Below are 22061 nucleotides of genomic sequence, written 5' to 3'. Positions count from 1 at the left end.
AATGGTCACAGGAAAGCCAATAGTAACATCTAGGAAACTAAAGGCCTCTCTTGCAGTGGCTAATATTATTGATCATGACTCCACCATCATCAGGACATTAAACAACAATGGCACCCATGGCAGACATACAGTACTGTGGAAAAACCTGGAGGGATACTGGAAGAAGGTTCTGTGGACAGATCAGACCTTGAATGAGAGATGTTTTGTAAGGACCAAACAAGCTTCCCGTATAGGATCCTTATCCCATTTGTGAACCATGGTGATGGCAGTATCAAAATTTGTACCAGCTTCGCTGGCTCTGGACCAGGGCAACTTGTCTTCATCATCAACTATGAATTCTGAGTCATACAAGTCATACAATACTACATCTATGATGTAAAGCTCAAGAACATGAATTAAGTATCAAGACAACAACCCTAAATACACATGTCATTCTACTAAACAATGGTTAAAACAGATGAAATGTATTGTGTTGGCATAGCTGAGTCAAAGCTCTGATCTTCATCCAAATGTTATCCTGTGGAAGAACCTAAAGCAGGCAATTCATGCAAGGAAGCAAACTAACATCCCTGTGCTGAAGCTGTTCTGAAAGGGGAAAGGGCTAAAACCCCTGCAAGCCAATGCGCAGGTCTGATAAACAGTTACTGGAAACATTTAGTTTAATTGGGTCACTTTTCTCTAGTTTTAGGAATTGAAAATCAGATCATATTTTATGTCCTAATTATGTTAAGAAGGATTCACAAACTACCCAGGACCACTGTATTTCCCTGCTCCAAACATATTCTTAAACAGAAGATAAAGCATATGTTATCCTGCTGGTATCACAAAAGGCCACAAAGCATTAAGCTCACACATATTCTACAACAAATCTGTATATACAGATTTAAATTCTGCTCCAATATTTTCTAAAAAACAGAATTAGGAATTAAGGTTTGACCAGATGCAACAAGTTCAGCAACTTTGTCAGCCAAAAAGTGGCTAATCTAGAGATCATGGCTTTGGGAGCAACTGCAGGCTAATCAACCATACACAGAAAATGTAAAGCCTCTACCACTTTTTTCTTATTAATTATCACATTCTACTCTAATATTTCTGTGAAGACAATATTGTATTGCAAGCAGCAAAACCTGACCAAGAACTGAACATTACGACAAATGCAGTATTTAATCAAAGGCCAATTTATTTTTAGATACCAATACATTGCAGAGGTGTAAATTTTACCACCAATACGCCCACTTCCTGCACCAAGTGTAAAATATTCCAAACTTATGTGTTTTGTCAATGCAGGTGCACATAATAACTAGCAAACCATGTACCCTAACTTTACTGTAGTTGAGTATAGAGGGTGCAGAAGACAGTTGGAAGTGCTCAACTCTGCTGCTGAACAGACAATCACATTTCGGGAACTATGCTGAATGTGGCATACTATTGTTATATAGATCAAGACTTAAAATTTGGCCTGCAATGAAGCACAAGCCTGACCATGTAGAACCGTGTCTACAGATCAGAGGGCTGTTAAACCCTCAAAAGTTAAAGACAAGAGATACCATACGGATTTAAAGCTCTGTTACCAAAGTTACCAAATATTCATGCTAAATCTCATGAGTTGAATATATGAATGTAATCCTGGGTGCTGCTCAAGAGCAGGCATGGTTTAATTTTTTTTCCCCATGTTTATGTAATATAAACAACATTGAGCATATGGAGCACTAAATAACCTTTTGACCTGGCCTCCTTTCTTTTCTTTTCTATTGTTATTTCTGTGTTTTCACACCAATGAGACAGGCCATAATGCTCAGCCTCCTAGTCCCTCTGGCAATCCAACAAAAAGACTCAGACACCAACAGTAACAGAGAAGTGTGCGTGTATGATTTGCCAGTCTGCACAGTTGTTTTGGCTTATAATGGTGTAAAAGGCTTCTCACAATACAACCAGCAGCTGTCCCACCCCTTAAAAGTCAACACACAAACACACTGGCAATGGGAATGAGGGGCATGGTCACCAAATGGCATGGTCTGGGGCTAAACAGGGGCTGTGGGTGGAGGGTAATCGCTTAATAAACCTTTTTGCACCCATCTCCCCTGTAACGCACACATTTTCATTACCATAACAGCCCAGTGGGACAAGTGTATTTTTTCTTTGCTGTGAACCACTTATGGTTACCAGATTAGTCCCCCAGAGTAAAAGCAGAAACTTGAGAGTTGAGCATCTCTTTACTGTATCTGCAGTTATTGAGTCCTTACTTTTATTACTGTAGTTGGAGCTCTAACAGCAATCACTACTACTTTCATATGAAATGTTTCTATCCATTATCTTAGGGTTTTGCTGTTCATTCCCCAACCACAGCACCATGGGGAAAAAAACACAAAGAGCTGCACAGTTCTGGGTGCATTTCTGCTGTGTATCTTTTGGCCAAAAACTCAGATAAGTTAGAATGGTCATAATAATAGTATAATTTTTCCTTTGCACAATATTCTATGTGTTCGGTAACACATTTCTAAATGGGCAACACCATGTAAGGTTTTGTCACATCTTACCATGGCACTGACCTTCTATACTGTACTAACCTGCAGTCTCGATGATGATTCTTGATGATCTCCTTTAATTGGAAAAATAATACCTGTTGCTTCAAGATGAGTGTACCAGCAATCAAATGTTGGGACAGACATTTTAATACTGTAGGTGGTGTTCATTTCTGTGTCATAAGCTAATACTAATATACTGGGTCCCAACACTCCATTAAATAAAGTTTATTTTGAACTCCAGCTAAGAAGTTCAAGTTAAAGTGTAGCCAGGATCAACAACACCACCTCTAATTCTCTCAAATGAGCACAGAGATGTGCACCTTGCCCATTTATTTATGCTGTGACTGCCCTCATCAGCAGTGGTGCTAGAGGAAGCTAGTGGACAGGTGCAAAGGCTTGTCTCTTTTAATTAAAACAAACAAGAGGCCAGTGAACTTTAGTAAGGTCTATCTTTAACCCACCCCACTGGAAAGCAGCATGTTAAGGACCTTAGTGAAGCTCTTCCAGACCATTATCATGCTTAAAAACAAGAGCAGAGATTCACTTCATATAGCAACTTGGGCAATACTCCCAACCTAAATCCCGCTATATATTCTGCAGAAACACCACAGAACGTGAACATACTTACAGTCTCAACATCCAGCTACTGTATGTTTCAGAACCCCAACAACCACAAAACAGTCATAGTAAAATAATAAAATGATTTAGATCCAAAAGTTTGCATCCCTAATAAACTAAATATTCACTAAATTGTGGATAAAGGAACATTACTAGCGCAATGTGCATTAATACTATGTTGATGTAAAATAATAATTTTGCACCCAACTGTACCAGAATTACCACAGTTATATGGTTTTTCTTAAACAATACAAATGCAAAAACCCTATAGCACATTACTTTAAAATTTCTTTGTGAAACAGTTTTTTGTGACGTCTGTGTAACAGCTTTTGATGCTAACAGCAAATCACTCTGCTGTCACCATGACCTTGGCTCTGCCAATCATGTTTTCCCTCCACACAGTGTCTCAGGATTAGCCATATCAAGTACAGGGAGCATCCGGTTACACTGCAATGTCTTTCAAACCACAATCAATACTTGACAGCAACAGGTCCCAACCATCGCTGTGACCTTGCCCTTCCCTGTTTGTCTACACTGTCACTGAGCTTACAAAGGATCAATATCAAATTGTTCCCCATCTGTCATCTTCCCATCATCTCGACTGAACTCTGTTGTTTAGGGTTCATGTCTGTGTTTAAATAAAAAAAACTGAGGACAGCTGCTTTGCTGCAATATGTCTCTTAAGACGTTATTACATTTATTACCTCTTTACAACATTTATTACTTGTTTTGGCCGTTTATTATATGCATGCGTCACCTCTTTAGCTGGTCTTCACCTCTTTCCTCTTCAACTAGGCTAATGCTCACTGGCAGACAAATCCCAGCACCTCATTTATATTTAATTCATGGCAGAGTATTTTAAGGAAGAGTCTGCCCTTCCAGTGGCATGATACACTCAGACTAAGGTTACTGACATTACTGAAGGCAGAGGATGATTCTAAGATTAGATCTGAGAGTACAATTACATTATGAGAAATCCCAAAATGACCAAATCATTCAATTATCCTTCACTAAAATATCTTCCTCAACACAATGAGAGAGGTAAATTATAATCACTTCAATCGCATTCAATTATGTACAGTGGGAAGATAGCACGGAAAGAAAATATCTCCGTCTAACAGCAGCTGTATTTAAATGACAGAGAAGAGGCCATGGTGTTGCATTTAGCCATCTTTTTTTGTAATACAATTGCATAAAAGTATATGACATACATAAAAAGAGGCTGTACAGACATGCCACAACCCAGCTTCTAAAAATAACCATGTATGAAGAATCTGTTTATTTCTTAAGCTTGAGTTACCCCAGAGCAACAGTGCACCCTGGGCCCACATATCCACCCCCACAGGCGTGCCCTTATATTTTAGCTGTGACTCTTAATTACTTCACCAGGAAAAAGTTGTCTCCTTATTGTTTAATAAATTTAGATCGAGATTGGTTGTGTAGTATGGGTTTTTATTTTGTCTGACTTCATTTTGCTTGAATTTAAATTCTTTCTGGGTTCTAAGGATGAAAGTGATCTACACTGAAACACCGCTTGTTGCTGGTTTTGTTCTCTTTATGCTGACTCCAAAATAACCCACAAAGCTTCAGAGAAAAAAGCAAACATGACTATGCTGGTCAGAAAAAATAAGAGATTTAGGTGAATGTGCGCATATATCCTTGAATGTCACCATTCAAAGAGTACCAATTAGCTCCAGATCAGAAAAAAAAAAAAACTTACTTTAGAATAAGATTAAATTCTTTTTCTGAAATAAATTCTTTTCCTGAATTATTTATTTCATTGAGATGACAAAACCGTTACACAGAGTGACAGTATTCAAGCACTATCTGTTAAAAACACTTGCCGACTTTCAGTTTGCTTGACAAACTCCTAGGAGGACCTTGTTTTGACCTCAAGGCTTCTTGGATATATAGCAGAGTATAACCTGAAGGTTTTTTTTAACCTTAACCAGCAGGCACACAGATGTCCTGATTTGCCTATGCAGATTGGACAAGGCCCTTAGGGTGTGACTGAGGTGGGAAAAGCATCCATATAGAAAAGTAACATTTAAATAATATCACAAACAACACCATTTAGCCTGGTTATTGAAGATGAGTGTGAGCAGAGGCAATGAATGGTCCTGCTTGTGTCTGTGAACTGGCTAAGGGACCTGCTTTTTTCAGTTAAGACCTTCTTGCCTGAATCTGACAGTGATCATTGTTCATCTAGTGTCTAACAATAACACTGACCTTCTTACACATGTCAATGTAAATAAAATAACAGCCTCAGAAAAACATGACCAAGTGGGTAAATTCAGACACAACCTGGACGTCACACTGATTATATTACATAAAACTCTGAAACCCACAGCTATTTCTATGCAGTAAATAAGGAAGAAATTACAGCATTCACTTGTGATAGATTATTTGTAGCTCCAAATTTATTAGAACATTTTTAAATCCTTTAGAATATAATATCAACATCTAACAACACAAATTGGATTAGTTACATTGTGCTGTTCCGATCGATAGATAGATAGATAGAAACTTTTATCTTTTTAAACCCACTAAGACTCAGAAGACCAATTATTTGCCTCTTGAGCCATCAAATAATCAAAATATATGTTAGTATTACAATTTGTCTTTTCACTAGAGGCACACTACACACTATACGCAGACTTCATTATGACCTAGTTAAAAATTGTCTTCAAAAGTCAGAGGGTTCAGAGAAATGACAAGCACACTAAGGTGGAAAACACCAATAATTCTGAGCTTTGACGGGTAATTCCTTGGCCAGGAATGAAAATAACACGAACAAATCAAGGACAGAAGATGATGTATTTCAACATATTCCTTATAGTGAACTGATCAGTGTCATGAGTGAAAAGTAGGCCATCATAAATGTGTTTGCCAATGAGTCATTATTATAATTGTTCTATTAATAGGCCCGGCTATTCTTATTCGGCTTGTGTGCTGGCATTCAGGTCACTGAGGACAGGAGTTATTTGAAAGAGTGCATTTTAAGTAGTTTGCAGCTGACATAAAGATGGCAGTGCTCAACGGTGAATTTGTGTTTCTGCGATGCATAAGATACAAATCAGTGACAAAACACTGGGTGCAGAGGTACTGTAGATGCATGTGTTTGGTTAGAGAAGAAGCTATTATCTACAAAGCTTGATTAAAATTTTCATGAACATGACCCAGTGGATAGCACAGGAGAGTAGAGGTACTCACTCCCTCTGCTGCCCTCCCCTCTATCATTCTATTCTGCATCTGTGGCTCCTCTACTTCATTTTTTCCCTTCTATGTTTGGTTTGTTCTCTCTTTTTCTGGTCCTCTCATATCTTCCTCTTCTTCAAATCCATAACACTAGCAAATGCCTGCTTTTAATCTTTAGGCCACTGTTCATCTCCTCTCTTTCATACAATGAATATTAACAAAGTTAATACCACAGACTCCTCCATCTGGCCTCTGATCTGCTCATTTGTGTTTTCTCTGTCTCCAGTATATCTGGCAGTTGTGACAACTGCCTGTGTGGCCAAGCAAAACGGTTCCTTCTTTTGGGTTTGCCTCGAGGACAGCTGTGGTTTTTTTCTACTCTGATGTTGATGACGTCATGTAATCCAGAAATACACCAAATAACTACTGCCTCATTCTTTCAGGTTGCCACACTTATTTAAACCAAATGCGAAGCACAGTGACGCCTCTCTAACTTTGTGCATACAGGCAAACCAGAAACAAATCTTTTGGGTTGTGAGAGGATGACTAACAAGAATGACACTAAATATTTTTCTAATTGTCACTGGTGCAGCCAATTGGTTTTAAAGGCAGACAACCGGCTTAATGGAAATCACCTACATGCGGTGAGGTGTTAAAAGGACTGTAGTACAAATACACCTGTGTCTGGGTTCCAATACTCATGAATCGGTGTCCTGGCCACAATCTCAGCAAGAAAGCAACCAACTCCGTGAAAAGATTACTGAAAGGCAGAATTTAGGGGATAAATACAAGAATCTTTCCTATTCATTAAATGTACAGTTGAATCAATCATTAAGAAATAAGTTAAACGTGGCACAGGTATATATTGGCTGAGAGCAGCCCACTCTCAAAGCCCAAATGACCATGCAAGAAGGAGACTAGTGAGAAGGTCCACCATGACACCCATAGGCCTTGTAAAAAGGAGTTACAAGCTTCATCAGCTGAGATGAAAGATTTTACAGACAGCAACAGATTGCCGTAGGACTGAGTCCTAAAACCAGGTGATTGGTTTGCGTTTTTGCACTTCAGGGTTCCCTTGTCCCAAAGTTTAAAGGTTTTTTTGAATGGTTTTTGGTTAAATGCCTGAAATACAGTCTGCAGTTAAGAAAAAGTCAATAGATTTTTCACATTCTATTGTCCATAATAAAAAACCTAAGTAAATACTCTGCTCAAACTATTTTTGAGCTTTTGATTTTCTTAAAACAGTTACTAATATCATGTTGAACATGGAGACTCAGCAATCTGCCTTTATAGCCTCGTTCACTTTATTACTCACAATTACCAGCTATATCAGGTCACTATAAGACGACTTTTTCAGAAAAGATAAGTCAAATAAATAAATCAAATTACAATTTGGAAGTTTAGTGGTCATGACGTTAAAGGCATGTGACCGTGGTGTAATTGGTTTATAGCTAACCATTACATTAGCTTTTTTTATATATATTTATTGTGTTTAACTTTACAGAAATAAAGAAGCTGATTATCTTGCTGGCCAAAATGCTTAAGTCTCAGAAACTTCAGTTTATCATAAAGGTTAATTTCCACGGGGATCAAAATGCAATTGAGAAAAATCTGATCGGCTTTTTGTCACAGTAATCGGGACAACACTTCCAAACACCACTTAAAATAAATAAACCATCAACTCCACAGCACTTTCTTGTTGCTCAGTTTTTTTTAAACCAGACATAGTGTCTGGCCTGATATGCTGATTTGGTTTTATTAGACTATATAAACTTGTTTCACTTGTCTTCCTAATCTCCTCGATGCCTTCTGATAAACTATTGTCAACATAAAACTGTAACTGGTGAAGATCAGATCCGTGCTTGATCTACTAAAGACATAAATGTATACTAATACTACTACAATTAAAAAAGTAATTCACTGACATTGCATTGCACTCATGGATGACACCCCCCCCCCAAAAAAAAAAAAATAAATAAATGAAAATATAATATCTATCTATCTATCTATCTATCTATAGATAGATAGATAGCACAATACTCAACTGCCAGTCAGAGGCTCAGGTGTGCTATATCAGCTTCCACCAGAGAAAAGGTGTCCTACAGACTTCTGTTCAGCTTAAATCCACATTCCAAAATCTTTGATGTGATTTAGACCTAATCTTGATTTAAGTAACATCACTTGAAGAAATTTGCACACTTCCCGTCTGTTTTTACACAATTTTTTCACATATGCAGCATTGCTCCCCAGGACCTGTACACAGACTTGGATATGTAAATTAATCAATGGTGGGCATGTCAGTACAAACTGGCCAATGAAAATGCATAATACTTGCTTATTTTGCCTTAGTGTATGATGAACACACCCCTCATTTCTCTACTGCCCATAATCTGTATGGTCGTTGCACATATCACGTGAGAAAGTGAAGCAGTGAAGTGCTGGGACAATGTGATATGCATACCAACAGCTCTGGATCTGTCTCTTAAAAAAAAAAAAAAAAAAAAAAAAAAAAAAGAAGATCAGTGCCTCAAAACATAGAAGCCAAATGCTTCCCTTTAGTCTTGCTTATATTAAGTGAAAAAGAAATTCACCAGTTCACTGAATCATGTTGCTTTGAAATGAAATAACTGTGACTGTGTTAAATTTTAGGGTAGACTGCTGTATGTCTTTCAAAAAATCCAGTCATTTTACTTTCAAGTCAAACTCCTCGTATGTGTGCAGTCTACTATGTTTCCAACAGAGAACATAGTATATAACTCTGCAAAATCACAGTGCTCTATATTTGCTCAGTAAAATTCTACCTTAACACTATAAATGGTATTTATTGTTTGTGACACAGCAGGTCAATAATGGATTAAGGCACAATAAGGATGGTAAAGGGTAAAAACCCTACAATAATATCTGGTGTAGTCAGGCAAACATGTTTTGAGTTTACTGTAGCATCTGCTTTGCTGTAATAGGAGATCACATACAAAACATGTATGTAGCTGGCCAATGATCATATACATAACATAGATAATGGCCCTGCCTTGAAAATCTGGCAACATTCATAGACCCAACTGTTGCACAGAAGCTATTACAGAAGCATTTCCACAATAAACATGCTCTTATGTCAAGCTAGCCAGCTAGCTATTTTCCAAAAATATACTGAGGAATGTCCTCATGGATAACTTACAAGACAAACACTACAGCACGCACGTGCACACAAACAACACAGGGAAGGGCTAGCAGGGTGCCATCAAATTCCAAAACCAAAACAGATCCATCCACCATCTTTGCCAGAGATAGCCTGCCAGTGTTTTTTTTTTTTTTTCTTTGCACAAACGCGCACACAGAAATGCAGGAGGGGTGACCGGCTGACTGGGGTTTGTCATGTCATCTCGGCAGGGGGATGGAGCCATCTGTCCTAGTAAAGGGTTAATCCAACCAAAAGCACAGGCCGCAGATTCCAGCATGTTCAGTCCTTATATTCCTGGCTACAATCAGGCTACATGTTTGTTTTGCTTTTGAACTTTGTTAGGTGCGGTTGCAGTTCACTGTCCAACCTTGCAAACAATCCAAGTGTCTTGCTGGATTCCCAATTCTTCAAACCAAGAACATTTTAAGGGTTTTCTTAATGTGGTGGTGGTAAGGATTTAATTAAGGAAGAAGGCAGTTTTTGTTATGGATTTAATGATTGGCAAGGATGGAGCGTCTTTAGCCAGGACGGCGTTTTCACAGCTCCGGCTGGCTCAAAGAGGGTTGCAATGAAGAGATGACAAACGCACGAGCACGCGCGCACACACACACACACACACACACACACACACACACACACACACACACACACACACACACACACACATATAATGAGATCAAAACAGGCCTTTCTCTGGACCTGTGTCATACATTTGTTTCCTTGTTAAGCAATTATTTCAGCTAAAAAGCATTCCCATACAGAAGGATGGGGTGGGGGTCTGAGGACTGAAGGAAGGGTTGAGGGCAAGACAGATTAGAATAACAATACACCTGAAGGGCTAGTAGTGTAGTGTAAAGCTAAATCAGCCAGAAACCTGCCTGAAAATGCCCCGGTGCACACACACACACACACACACACACACAGCCACCCTTTGTCTTTTTATTCCACTCAGAAAAAAGCATGATGGGCTAGCTTCTACCTACAGCAACATGGAAATGGAAAAGAAAGCATTTAAAATGATCCATTTAGAGGGGCGGGGAGGGAGTGATAGTGGAGGGACACAGATGGGGGGGGGCTCACCCAGACATAAAATGGATTGAGAAAGGAGAGAAAGAGAAAGGACAGAAAGAAACAGGGAGGATGAAGGAGTGGTAGAGGCTAACCAGTGCATCTTGGATGCTCCAGACAAACAGACAGGCAGCAGTTTGCCGCTGGAGGTAATGGCTTCCAATATGATAAAGCATGTCAACAGATCACATTGCTTTAATACCATTGCAGAACTGGTGTACATCCACCAGAAACACACATACTGTTCACACACATGGAAGTCACATTGTGCATACACACACACACACACACACACACACACACACACACACACACACACACAGGCATCAAGCCCAGGGCACAGACAGAGAACACAGACACATGCATACCTGAGACAGACAGACACAGACACACACAGCTTCCGTTTGACCACAACACATCAGCCTCCATTACTGCCAGCGATGTGGCTCTGACTCCGTCGCTCTGCTCCCTGATACCTTCCGCCTGATGCACAGCCATCATCACTGCCTGCCCCTCCATCTCTCTCCATCCCAACCCCCAACCATTAAATCACATCAACCCTGAGTGTTCCTTCTCCGAATGAACACAAAAACAAAATACCTCAGTCAGGGAGCCTGTGAGAGGGGCTTCTTCTCCTTACAGTCCACAGAGCAACACTACGTCGACAGGAGACAGAGGGCAGAAAAAAATCCAATCAGGTGCAGATGAGTAGAAGAAAAAACAGTGCAGATTCACAGTCCCTTCTCCTCTTCACCCTCCCCTTCCTCCTCTCGTGCGTCTGTCCTCTGTCCAGCTTTGGCTTTGTGATGCTAAGCTAATGGGCGCTAAGCTAAGCAGCATCCACACATTGGCTTATAATGTGCTCCGACTCATACCCACACACAGCAATGTTAGGCTTCTGTCTCTCTCTCTCTCACTGACTGAGCCCCACTGTCTCCCGTCTCACAGGCACCCACCCACCTCCCCCTCTTGCTCTCTCTCTCTCTCTCTCTCTCTCTCTCTCTCTCTCTCTCTCTCTCTCTCTCTCCCTCCCTCCCTCCCTCCCCTTCTCTTGGCTGGTCACCCCTATTCTTTCTTGTTCTCGCAGATCCTCATCAGCTTTATCCCCCTCTCCCCCTACACCTCTGTTTCTTTTCTCTTCCCTGAGACATTGACGTCCTTATACACATACACTTTGCTCTGGCTGTTTTAACTAGTTCCAAACAAGTCATCCTTGACCAATGTGTGAACAGGACAGGTGTCAGGGGAAGAAGCTTAAAGGCAGTGTTGAGGCTTTGAAAAAAGATGCAAGATTGGAAAAGAGCTGAGCATGGAGGCATGGACTTGAATGAGGCTGTCGCTGTATAAACTTAGATGTCAAAAACGACAGAATGAGCTCAAAGTTAAGCACTATTCCTACATAACTCCAGGTATTACAAATTTGGTAGATAAAAAGAACTAAGGAATATTAAGTAAGTTACAAGAATGTCAAAAAGAATGAGCCAAATATGGAAGCAGTCTGAAGGAAGCAGATCCAATTTCGTTATTCAAGTTAAAATATGGAAAATGTGAAAAAGAAAAAAAAAATTATGCTAAGAGAAGCTGACCAACTGGCAAATGTCTGGCAAAAAAGTAAAAAGAATGTGTAGAATCGATTTTTTTTTTTGTTTAGAGGAGGGGGTTGGGAAGAGCTGTGAGCAAATGCAAAAGGGAATGGGGTCAAAGGTCATGTTATCCTCTGTCAGCTACCCCTAAAATGTGCTCCGAATTTGCACTAGATAATATCACTAATACTACAGCTAACACCATGCAGGCATTCACACAGGAAGCCTACGCTAAAAAGCCAGCATGGATAGCGAAACTTGAGTTTTGCATGTGGCGTTGATGGACACTATTGTTCCACAATGCTATGTGCATATGAAATTGGAGGAGACACACAGCTGGAAATAATTTTAACAAATTGTAGGCAGTTGTGAGACAACTCCAGAAATGTCTCTTTACGTTTTTCATTCTACCTTTTTTCCTTGTTAGATTTTACATTGGCAGAAGGTCACTACAGAGGTTGTACATGACTTGCATGATTACCTGTTGGTTAAAACCATTCATTACAGTTCTTATTAATTGCCCACACAAGACACCCTTAAGCACAGCATTATATAAATCATAGTTTTTAAGTATTAGTCTTTTTTCTTTTCTTGTTTTGGCCACAGTGACATCCTCTTGCTTGATGTTCTCAATACCTGCACTGTCAGGGTTTATTGTCTATAAAGCCCTAAAAAAAGACTTATCAGCATCATATCAGAAGTATTCTATATTCCCTTCATCAATGCAAAGATTTCCTTAATCTAACCCTGAGCCTTTATTCTGCATCTGTGCCCAATAGCGTCAGTGATTGAGTGTGTGTGCATGTGGGTGTGACAGCTGCGGGCTATGGATCCGGGGGACTACTCCCATCACTCACTCACTGTTTGACAACATTCCTTTGACTCCTGCTAATGGCGTTAAAGATACAAAGAAACTTACCCACCAGCATTAAATGAGTCCCTATTGTTTCTTCAGGACCTCTTTGTCTGATCTACCTGCAGCATGCTGGGAGCCCCCTATTCCAAATGTAATCAAATTGATACGGGTACAGCCTATGGCCCCACTCCAGTGTGTATGAAAAATTCAAACATATTTATAGGGGGAAGATCACAAATGTTTAAGAATAGAGTAAGTAAATGTAATCCATTTCAAACAAGGAAACTATTCAGGAGGAGAACTAATGCTTCTTCCACCTACAGAACATTGCCAAAATTAGGAGCATCCTATCTCAAAGTGATGCTGAAAAACTAGTGCATGCATTTGTTACTTCTATGTTGGACTACTGTAACTCCCTACTTTCAAGATGCCCCAATAACTGGCTAAAAAGCCTGCAATAATTTAAAATGCTGCAGCAAGACTGCTGACTGGAATTATCAAGACATATCATATTTCACCTTCACTAGCTTCTCCCCATTGGCTTCCCATAAAATCTAGAATAGAATTTAAAACCCTGCTTCTTACATAAAAAGCTCTAAATGGTCAAGTGCCCTCATATATAAAAGACCTCACGGTTCAATATCATCCCAATAGACCACTTTGATCTCAGAATGCAGGCCTACTTTTGGTTCCTAGGATTTCTAAAGGTAGAATGGGAGGCAGAGCCTTTAGCTGTCAAGCTCCCAGTTCAGATTCGGGAAGCAGACACCCTCTCTACTTTTAAGTCTAGGCTTAAAACCTTCCTTTTTGATAAAGCCTATAGTTAGTCATAGTCATGCTGCCATAGGGGACCCACCCCCTAAAGCACTGAGCTCCTTTCCTCCTCTCGTCCCTCTCCCCTCACCTCTCACCCCACATTTGTCACCATTGTATGACATTAACTTTGTGTGTTTTCTCCTTCTCCGTCTCCCTCTCTGTGTCCCTTTCTGCAGGTGTCCCCGGCTTTAGAGCTGTGTGTTTTCCAGTGTGCAGCTACTGGTCCACACCAACCTGCCCGATGTCTTGTTGTTGCTTTTTGTTGCTTTTTTCTTTTCTCTCTCCACTTTCCACTCACCCCAACCGGTCAAGGCAGATGGCCGCCCACCCTAAGCCTGGTTCTGCTGGAGGTTTCTTCCTCTCCACTGTTGTCTAGGGCTTGCTCAAGGGGGAATTGTTGGGTTTTCTCTATACATCTTTAAAGTCTTGACTTTATTTTGTAAAGTGCCTTGAGATGACTTTGTTGTGAATTGGCGCTATATAAATAAACATTAACTATAAAGAATTGAATTCCATTGAATTCAATCAAAGCACCCAACAAAATATGTGAATTGTGTATTTTATAGGACATAACATTTATTAACGTAATCTCACTCAGGAAGATAAAAATGTTTTAATTTACTATTAGAGTCCTTCTCATTATACAGTGTCCATACAGGTTATAAAAGATTAACATCTGATATCAAGCATGTCCAGATGAGTTTCCCTAGCCTTGTCAATAACAGCATCTCTTTTTTGATGCATGTTACAAACAGACTGACATGGACCTGCTCCCAAGTAATCTAAAGTTCACCTGTCAATATTCTTCTTGATTTACCACCTCCTGCTGTGTAGGAATGGCACACTGCATGTTCTTTTGTTCATGTGACACAGAGTGATTGCATCTTTGGATGCAATCTGTAACCTCACCAAATAGACTGGCTGCTTACATTCACAGTGTAGACACACTCACAGCAGAAAAATCCACATACGAAGCTGCACAATAAAAGCTGGTACAACACCTTTTATGAACATGTGTTTATGTTAGCTTGCCCGGCTAGCTGGAGCCAGTATTGCTTTTAATGTGTGTGAATGTTTCTGCATCTCTCCATCCATTCTGCCTTTCTCCACTCTGCCCATCCCCCCCTTTTTGCTCCCCCTAAAACTCCACCCCACCCCACCCCCATGGCTTCAGTCCCCACCTCCCTACAAACCGTCCTCTTAGCCTATATACGTGCTGTCCAAACGTCTGTGCTGCTAGTCCTTGCAATTCATCACACACTCAGACGCACGTGAGTGTAAGCCTTTGCAAACCTCGTTCATTCGAGGAGTGAACATCAAACCATCTCAACAGCCACAGCAGACAACACAGCTACTTCCATTGATGCAGGAGAGACATTTAACTCCCCTTTCATGCTTTGCAGATACAGAATGCTGAGCTTTAAAATCAAATATCACCCAAACAGAGCAATCCTCTCTTTTTTTCCCCTGTTACTGCTCTGAACAACTGGCAGAAAACAGAGAGGACAAGTGATTTAGATGGTCAAAGGGAGCAGCAGTGGCAGCGAAAGCATGAGGAAGTGGTGTCATGGGTTGGGGCAGTCAGGAATGAGATGATAGAAGGACTGGAGGGTTAGAGGGGATAATGGGAGATTGGGAATGCTAAACGCGCGGATGGGTGACCACAAGGGAAGCTGACGGACGCCATAGTGGATGGGGGAAGGGGGAGAGTCATGGCTTCACTTTTTTATGGGTTATGGGTAATGAGAACAACTAACATTCAGGAGATTTGTGAGTGGAGTTTATGTTTACAACCAACTTAAGGGAACTACCTGACAGTGGTGAGGTCAGGGGAACCTTAGTGCCATATACATACAGCCTTGTACTGTTTTGACTAGTGGTTTACATTAGCTACTCGCTTTACTGCTCCCGGATAACATTTCTTAATTTCTACATACTGTGCATTATCTTTTATCAGATTTTGAAAACAACTGTCAAAAGTGTTGCATGACTTCTAGAGATTAGACTATGTTTGTATTTGTTGACACATAGGCAAACACACACTTCACTACAGTGGACCATGTTCAATCCCTGCTGTGGTGAAAACGTCATGGCACTCCATCAAACCCATTTGGCAGTGCTCATCACTGGAAAGCCAGTAAGATTCATGTCCCTATAAGTTCCCTTGTGACTCCTATTAGTTGTTAAGGGCACCAATGAGAAGGGCGAGGCATGAACCTCCACACCACTAAGGCTGTTAGGTGAAAAAGGAAACAACAGCAGCTAAATAAACAAAAGCACCGAGCCAGAGAAGACGCAGAACAGTTCTACATGGTAAGATGGTAGAAGCAATGGAAGGCTGTTTTGCCTTACTGAACCATAGTTAGTTAGGTACGTTATCGGTATAATAATAGAAAATTCCAGCAGTTTCCAACATTCTATTTAGGAAAATGTGCCTGGAATTAAGAGATTTTAATTTCATCATCCTGCATATATAGTGAAGGATTAATACAGTAATAGTTGGTTGATATATGTTTTTTTCATACCAACTGAACATTTCACATAATTTAGAAGCAGTAGAAGCACCAACATCCAGACTTACTTCTCCATCTGTTTCTCCACCTGCTTGCTGTGCATTAATCACACCTACGCCTACACATACACATGGACAGCGCTCTGAACCACCTTTGGACATACGTCAACACGGACACACACTGACCTCTAACAATGACCATGTTTACATGCACTTATATAACCAAGTTAATCTGAGAAATCAGCTTTCTCCGTTAATCGGGGAACAGTGTTTACATGCGCTTAAAAAACCTGGTTATGGGAGATCCACTTATACATGCAGCAGAAGAGTAACCCATTTTCTTCTCCATGTGGGACTTATTTTAGAAGCCTGGCGCACAGATTTTAACTGTATGATGATGGAAAACGCTGCTTTAAGACTTTTCTCTTTCTCTCTCTGCTTGTGCCGGTGTATGGTGTGTTCATGTCGCAGCAGAGTGACAGCACAGGGGGACAGATAGGAAAGAAACATGAAGAAATCGATGGGGAAAGTGACTTATTTAGACTTCTAAACTTATTCATTCTTTTACTCAGCTGTGTGCAGCTTACTGTCTGCAGCCTTTGGTTATGCACATGCGCAGTTGGATAAAACCCGATTAGAAACCCAGTTACGCCTATACGTGGCAGAGTAATCAGCGTTTTCAGAGAGAAATCTACCTTGGGAAACCAGGTTTCCCTAATCCCTTACCCCGATTTCGGACATGACAATTAAGAAATCAGCTTTCCCTAGAAAGCCGACTGTAACCTGGTTACTTCAGTCCATGTAAACGCGGTCACATGCCAAAGAAGTGCGGCAAATCTATGTCAGAACAATACAAGACTAACACTTATAGATGTGATGAGTGTGAATAAACTTACTTACAGGCTGTGCCTATTGTAACATGTACCTTCATAATACTACAGAATTGTAATATTTTATTGAGAGGCTTGGTAGTGTTTTGGTACGAGTGCATAATAACAAAATTTTACTGTCCTATAAAACATATGGCCTGGAGAGCACCTTCATGCTTTGTTTACTGTTAACAACACTGGGATTTTTACTGGTAGGCCATAGACCATTCAGTGATTAAAATGGCCATTATTGCCAGACCCCCACCCTCCACCAGTGTCTGGCTGACATATGGTAGTGGAGGTAATGCAGATAAAAACTCTTAAACAAGGTTCCTGAATACAGATAGTAATTTGTGTGAGAGGACAGTGAACAAACTAATTGAAAACTCCACAGAAGAGAACCATTATGGAAAAAGCATGGCATGGAGGAAATGAGATTGGCTCCTTTTCAAGTTTGAGATTTTAACATCTGAAATTTGAATGTTTCAAAGAATGAAATTTGAAACCTTTTTATTAATCAAGTAATTTAATGGTGTCATCTTTGATTGTTCGCAACTATAATAGAAACAATAGTCAAATGTTTGAGGAAATAGTGAGTCATTGAACTGCACTTTGACTGATCCATACAATTGATTTCAGTGTTGTTTTTTTACAACAAAACTAAATTATCATCATGCTGGATGTCTCATCATCATGACTGTTTTGTTTTTTTTCTTTTTAATCTTTAAGTTTAAGTTTTACCACATTGATCATTGTGCCGTTTATGATACTAATGGTACAGTTCCACATCCTTAGTACCAATGCTGTGATCAAGAGATGTTATTCATCTCAAAGAGTAAAATGCATCAAATATCAGTTTTAGTTTTTGAGTAATAGCAGCAACTTCAGGAGATGCAGTGCACAACATAAAAATATCACACTGTCAATAAAGCTAAAGATCTATCAACAGAAAGAGAGAAAGAAAAAGAAAAAAGTTTAAGACACAAGCTTCTAGTCCATGATTACTCAGCCAGCTCTTGGATGAAGTCACAGCATCTACATTCCCTGGTACTATTGATCCTGGAAACATGAGATACTAGTAGCCTATTCACTGTAGAGTCACCAGCCTTTTCTTCAAATTTATCGGATAACATAAAAGAACCACTATGCTGAGAGAAAAAATGGAAGGTGGAAGCTGGTTGACTTTGAACACAATGCTTGTTATCAGCTTGGGAGATGTGTGGAAAAGACAATTTTAGGATTAAAAAGGATGATGAGTGATAAAACTGATCAACCCCTTACATGAGGTTAGAGCCAAGGAGGATAAGCACTAATCAGCCTGGTTGACTGTACAGCAAATATTGGTCAAAAGGCAAATGGACGGCTGCTCGGATTAAAGTGAAATAATCAGGCCTAATTAGACAATAATACAAAGTGTGTGGCGTTTGTGTGAGGCCGCTATAGGGATCTAAATCTGATGATGCCTGGAACTAAGAGAGTAGCTTACATGACCTGACCTAACTCTAGATCACAATATAAATGAGATTCCTTTGAGTTACAGCCGAGCAGAGCATAAGAACCTTGAAGAAAAGGAGGAAATGACAGAAGGTGTACAGCACTCACAAGGCACGGCGTGACGGTAGAGGTTGTCTCGGATGGTCTGCTGCAGTTCGTAGTCAGGCGAGGACTTCTGAAAGCGCTGGCTCAGATAGTTCTTTAGGTCCTTGTTCAGCTTGCTTCCTGTCATTGTGGACACAAACAGGAAAACATGTGGTAAAGTGCGTGAAAAACAACAGACACAAAAAACAAGGCCAGCAGACATAGGATCACAGAGGAAAACACTATTACAATTCATGGTCAAGTGTCAAACGGCCACACAGCTTGGCTTCCACAAGGAGAAAGACAAAGTTATTTTACAGTCACAGCAAAACTAAATGCTAAGCCGTGAATTGTACACTTGCCATTTTAACTCAGAGGGGTAGCTGGCTCCAGGCTTCCCCCTCTCCTACCAGCCAGGACAAGCCAAAACTAAGACTGCTAGCACTATGGCTAGCACCGCGAATCAGCCCACCTACTGCTACGCCATCTGGCCCTCAGACACACATTAGGCTACTGAAGGGCAGCATGGCTGGAAAGTGTCCGAGTGTGTGTGTGTGTGTGTGTGTGTGTGTGTGTGTGTGTGTGTGTGTGTGTGTGTGTGTGTGTGTGTGTGTGTGTGTGTGTGTGTGTGTGTGTGTGTGTGTCTGTTTCTGAATGTGTGTCTGTGGATGGAACAGTAAATGGCCATATTACAAGCATGTGCAAACACAACACAGACAGTACGAAAGAATGGGTCACAGAGCTGAGACATAAAACCAACCATGTATGCTTTCACAAAAAGGAAAGATGAGTCAATTTCACTCATAAATATGTCTTGTTCTACATTCCATAAAAGTACTGCTTCATGCAACAACACACATCGTATCACTTCTATATTACTGTGTGTCTCATTATTTATTATAAACATAATTTATCTCCCATCTTTGCATGGCTGCTGAGACCATTTTTGGTTGTCTTGGCCAAACAACCAGTCATAAAAGGCCTAGGATCCTGTTTCCATGGAAACTGTGTGCATGTGTCTATGCGTGTGTCTGTGTGTGTGTTTAATAAGATGGTTGAGATTGTTAGCATAGTACCAGAGGAGCATTCTGTACTGGTTGGCAGAATGATTGTCGGTTCAGACAATAAATAAATACAACTGAAGCACAACAGGCACATCCCACAGATATGATAAGACCGTTTCTTATTTTAAGGTGACCCCAGATTGTGTCTGTCATTAATGACCACAATCTTGACGTGGTGGAGGAATGTAACAAAAAAATAATGATGGCGGCATTGTTTCCGCCTGGTTTTGAAGTTGACAGGCTCATATTTCAAGTAAAGGTCAATATAAAGCCCAACATAAGACCAACCAAAAAAAAAGGTGCCTTAACATTCTCTAAGTCACGTTTTTGTTCTTTGCAAAAAAAAAAAAGAAAAAAAAAGGTGAATTTGAATTTTAAAAATAAAGCTCTCGTGAATTTTTTTCCCCAGACTTGAATTATTTTTATCTTTTGCTCTACCTTTTATCATTGCTATGGTGGCACACAAAAGGTCTACATTCAGGAAACTTTTAGACATTTTTCATCATAGTCATTTTGAACCCAGGTCCTTTAACTAATAAATGACCAAGCAGACCATGGCTGCAATTTGATTAACCACCATTAGTTACAGCAGATCTGATCGCCGCCTGAGCTCTTTATAGAAGGAAACTCTGCTCCTGGCCTAGTCCCATTCAGATATCCCTGCATTGTAATTCTCACAACAGGTCACAAGCCAACACTGAGGCTTATAGAGAATCTAATAAAAACCCTTATGTGCCCCTGCCTGGTACATGTCTGCACCTTTTAAAATGTTTTTACATTATTTAAAGTTCTTAGAATTACTAATCAGTCAAGAAAAAAAATTGGTCGCTTTACTTTGGATATTGTGCAGCTAACTCAGGCTTCCTATTTGGTAGTCACTGGTGTGCCTTACCAATATATTACAGTAATGCAGATACTGTGATAACCCCACTCTCTGTGTTCTGTGTGCTTGCTGGAATAAAGACAAGACTGCTTATTGAAAATGAGAAGACGTCTTTTAAAGGCAGGACAGTGTGAATGAGAGTATTCACTTACAAACATGTGGATTAAGTTGCTTTAGCACATTGGTTTTTGGGCACTTTGCAGTTATCAAGTGCTGACATGGGATATCACAATGTTCATCACCTGGTATTGATACACTGTTGTTTATTTCTAATAGTAAAATTATCAAGCCCTCTTTCTTCTTGGCAGCTCTGTCTTGTTCTGATTTATTTACACCTTGCTTTAAAAGCATGTGATACAAATACATAAACATATAGATAAATAAATTAAAAGAACACCCAGTACCTTCAACTGTGTCCTCATTGGGGGCACAAGGTAACTGACCATTAGCTTTTCATTGGCCTCATCAGATCAAAGTTTGAGCAGCTAATTTTGTGCTAACTCAACAAAATGTGTTGTTCATGGTTTGAGGTCAAATACCAATTCACAACATTTCTTTTCTTCTTTCACAGTATTGTCTATGACTTAAACAACTGCACAATATGTGGATTTCCAAAATTCTTTGGTTGGCTCCAAATTGTGTTGACATTGGTTCAGGCACACAAGATCAACCATTTGTAAATGCTCAAACAGCAACCATTAACCCATCTAATGTGACCCCAACTAACCTCCATTTAAGGCTCTTTCAAACCACGACCAAATGTGTCATCACCAAAAACCAAGTACTTGCCACTTTGCTACTATGCTCCGTTTTGGTGCTGCAGGCTGGTTCTGATGGCAAATAATGGACCATACTGATCCTGAAGGCTGGACTGACGGCGAGCGGACAGATCTATTTACAATACGAAACATATCTGAGACAGTTTTGATTTGGGTGCCTCATCATGGTCTCAATTACCGCTTTATTTTGTAGCAGCATTATTGAGTGTGAAAAGGTACTTTCTGATGCCAGAGCAACTCCAGGTATCAGAGCAGGTTTGTAGTCCATTATTTAATTGACCAATTAGCTGATTTCAATTTGACACACACAGTCACGGGCAGCAAATAGCCAGCAGGCAGAAGGCAGAATATTTGGCCCGGCAACCACCCACAAAAATTCCTTTGCAAACAGATAATTAGAAACGACATATCCTTCAAACACAACCCACCTGTTATAGATTTTCCATAAGCCCCTAAATCAAGCAAGATTTTAGGGAAAGAGACACACAATCCATGACAGAAGGGAAGTGGGGGTGAAGAGGTTTATGCAAACGA

The 22061-nt window shown here is 40.1% G+C and overlaps 1 protein-coding gene across 14 annotated transcripts in view; it reads right to left on the bottom strand.

Annotated features, from left to right (window-relative positions):
• The window catches only part of magi1b (membrane associated guanylate kinase, WW and PDZ domain containing 1b), a 135277-nt gene that overhangs the window by 53789 nt on the left and 59427 nt on the right, over positions 1-22061 (bottom strand). For all 14 annotated transcript variants that reach the window (XM_067503505.1, XM_067503507.1, XM_067503508.1 and 11 more), the window contains one exon: positions 18826-18942. In XM_067503505.1, coding sequence (XP_067359606.1) covers positions 18826-18942 — 117 coding nt within the window. The remainder of the gene's footprint in view (positions 1-18825; positions 18943-22061) is intronic.

The sequence above is a fragment of the Channa argus genome, chromosome 5 (genome assembly GCF_033026475.1).
Source record: "Channa argus isolate prfri chromosome 5, Channa argus male v1.0, whole genome shotgun sequence".
In the NCBI taxonomy this organism is placed as follows: Eukaryota; Metazoa; Chordata; class Actinopteri; order Anabantiformes; family Channidae; genus Channa; species Channa argus.
The sequence above is the reverse complement of the archived record's forward strand: the minus strand, read 5'-3'. Positions and strand labels throughout refer to the sequence as shown.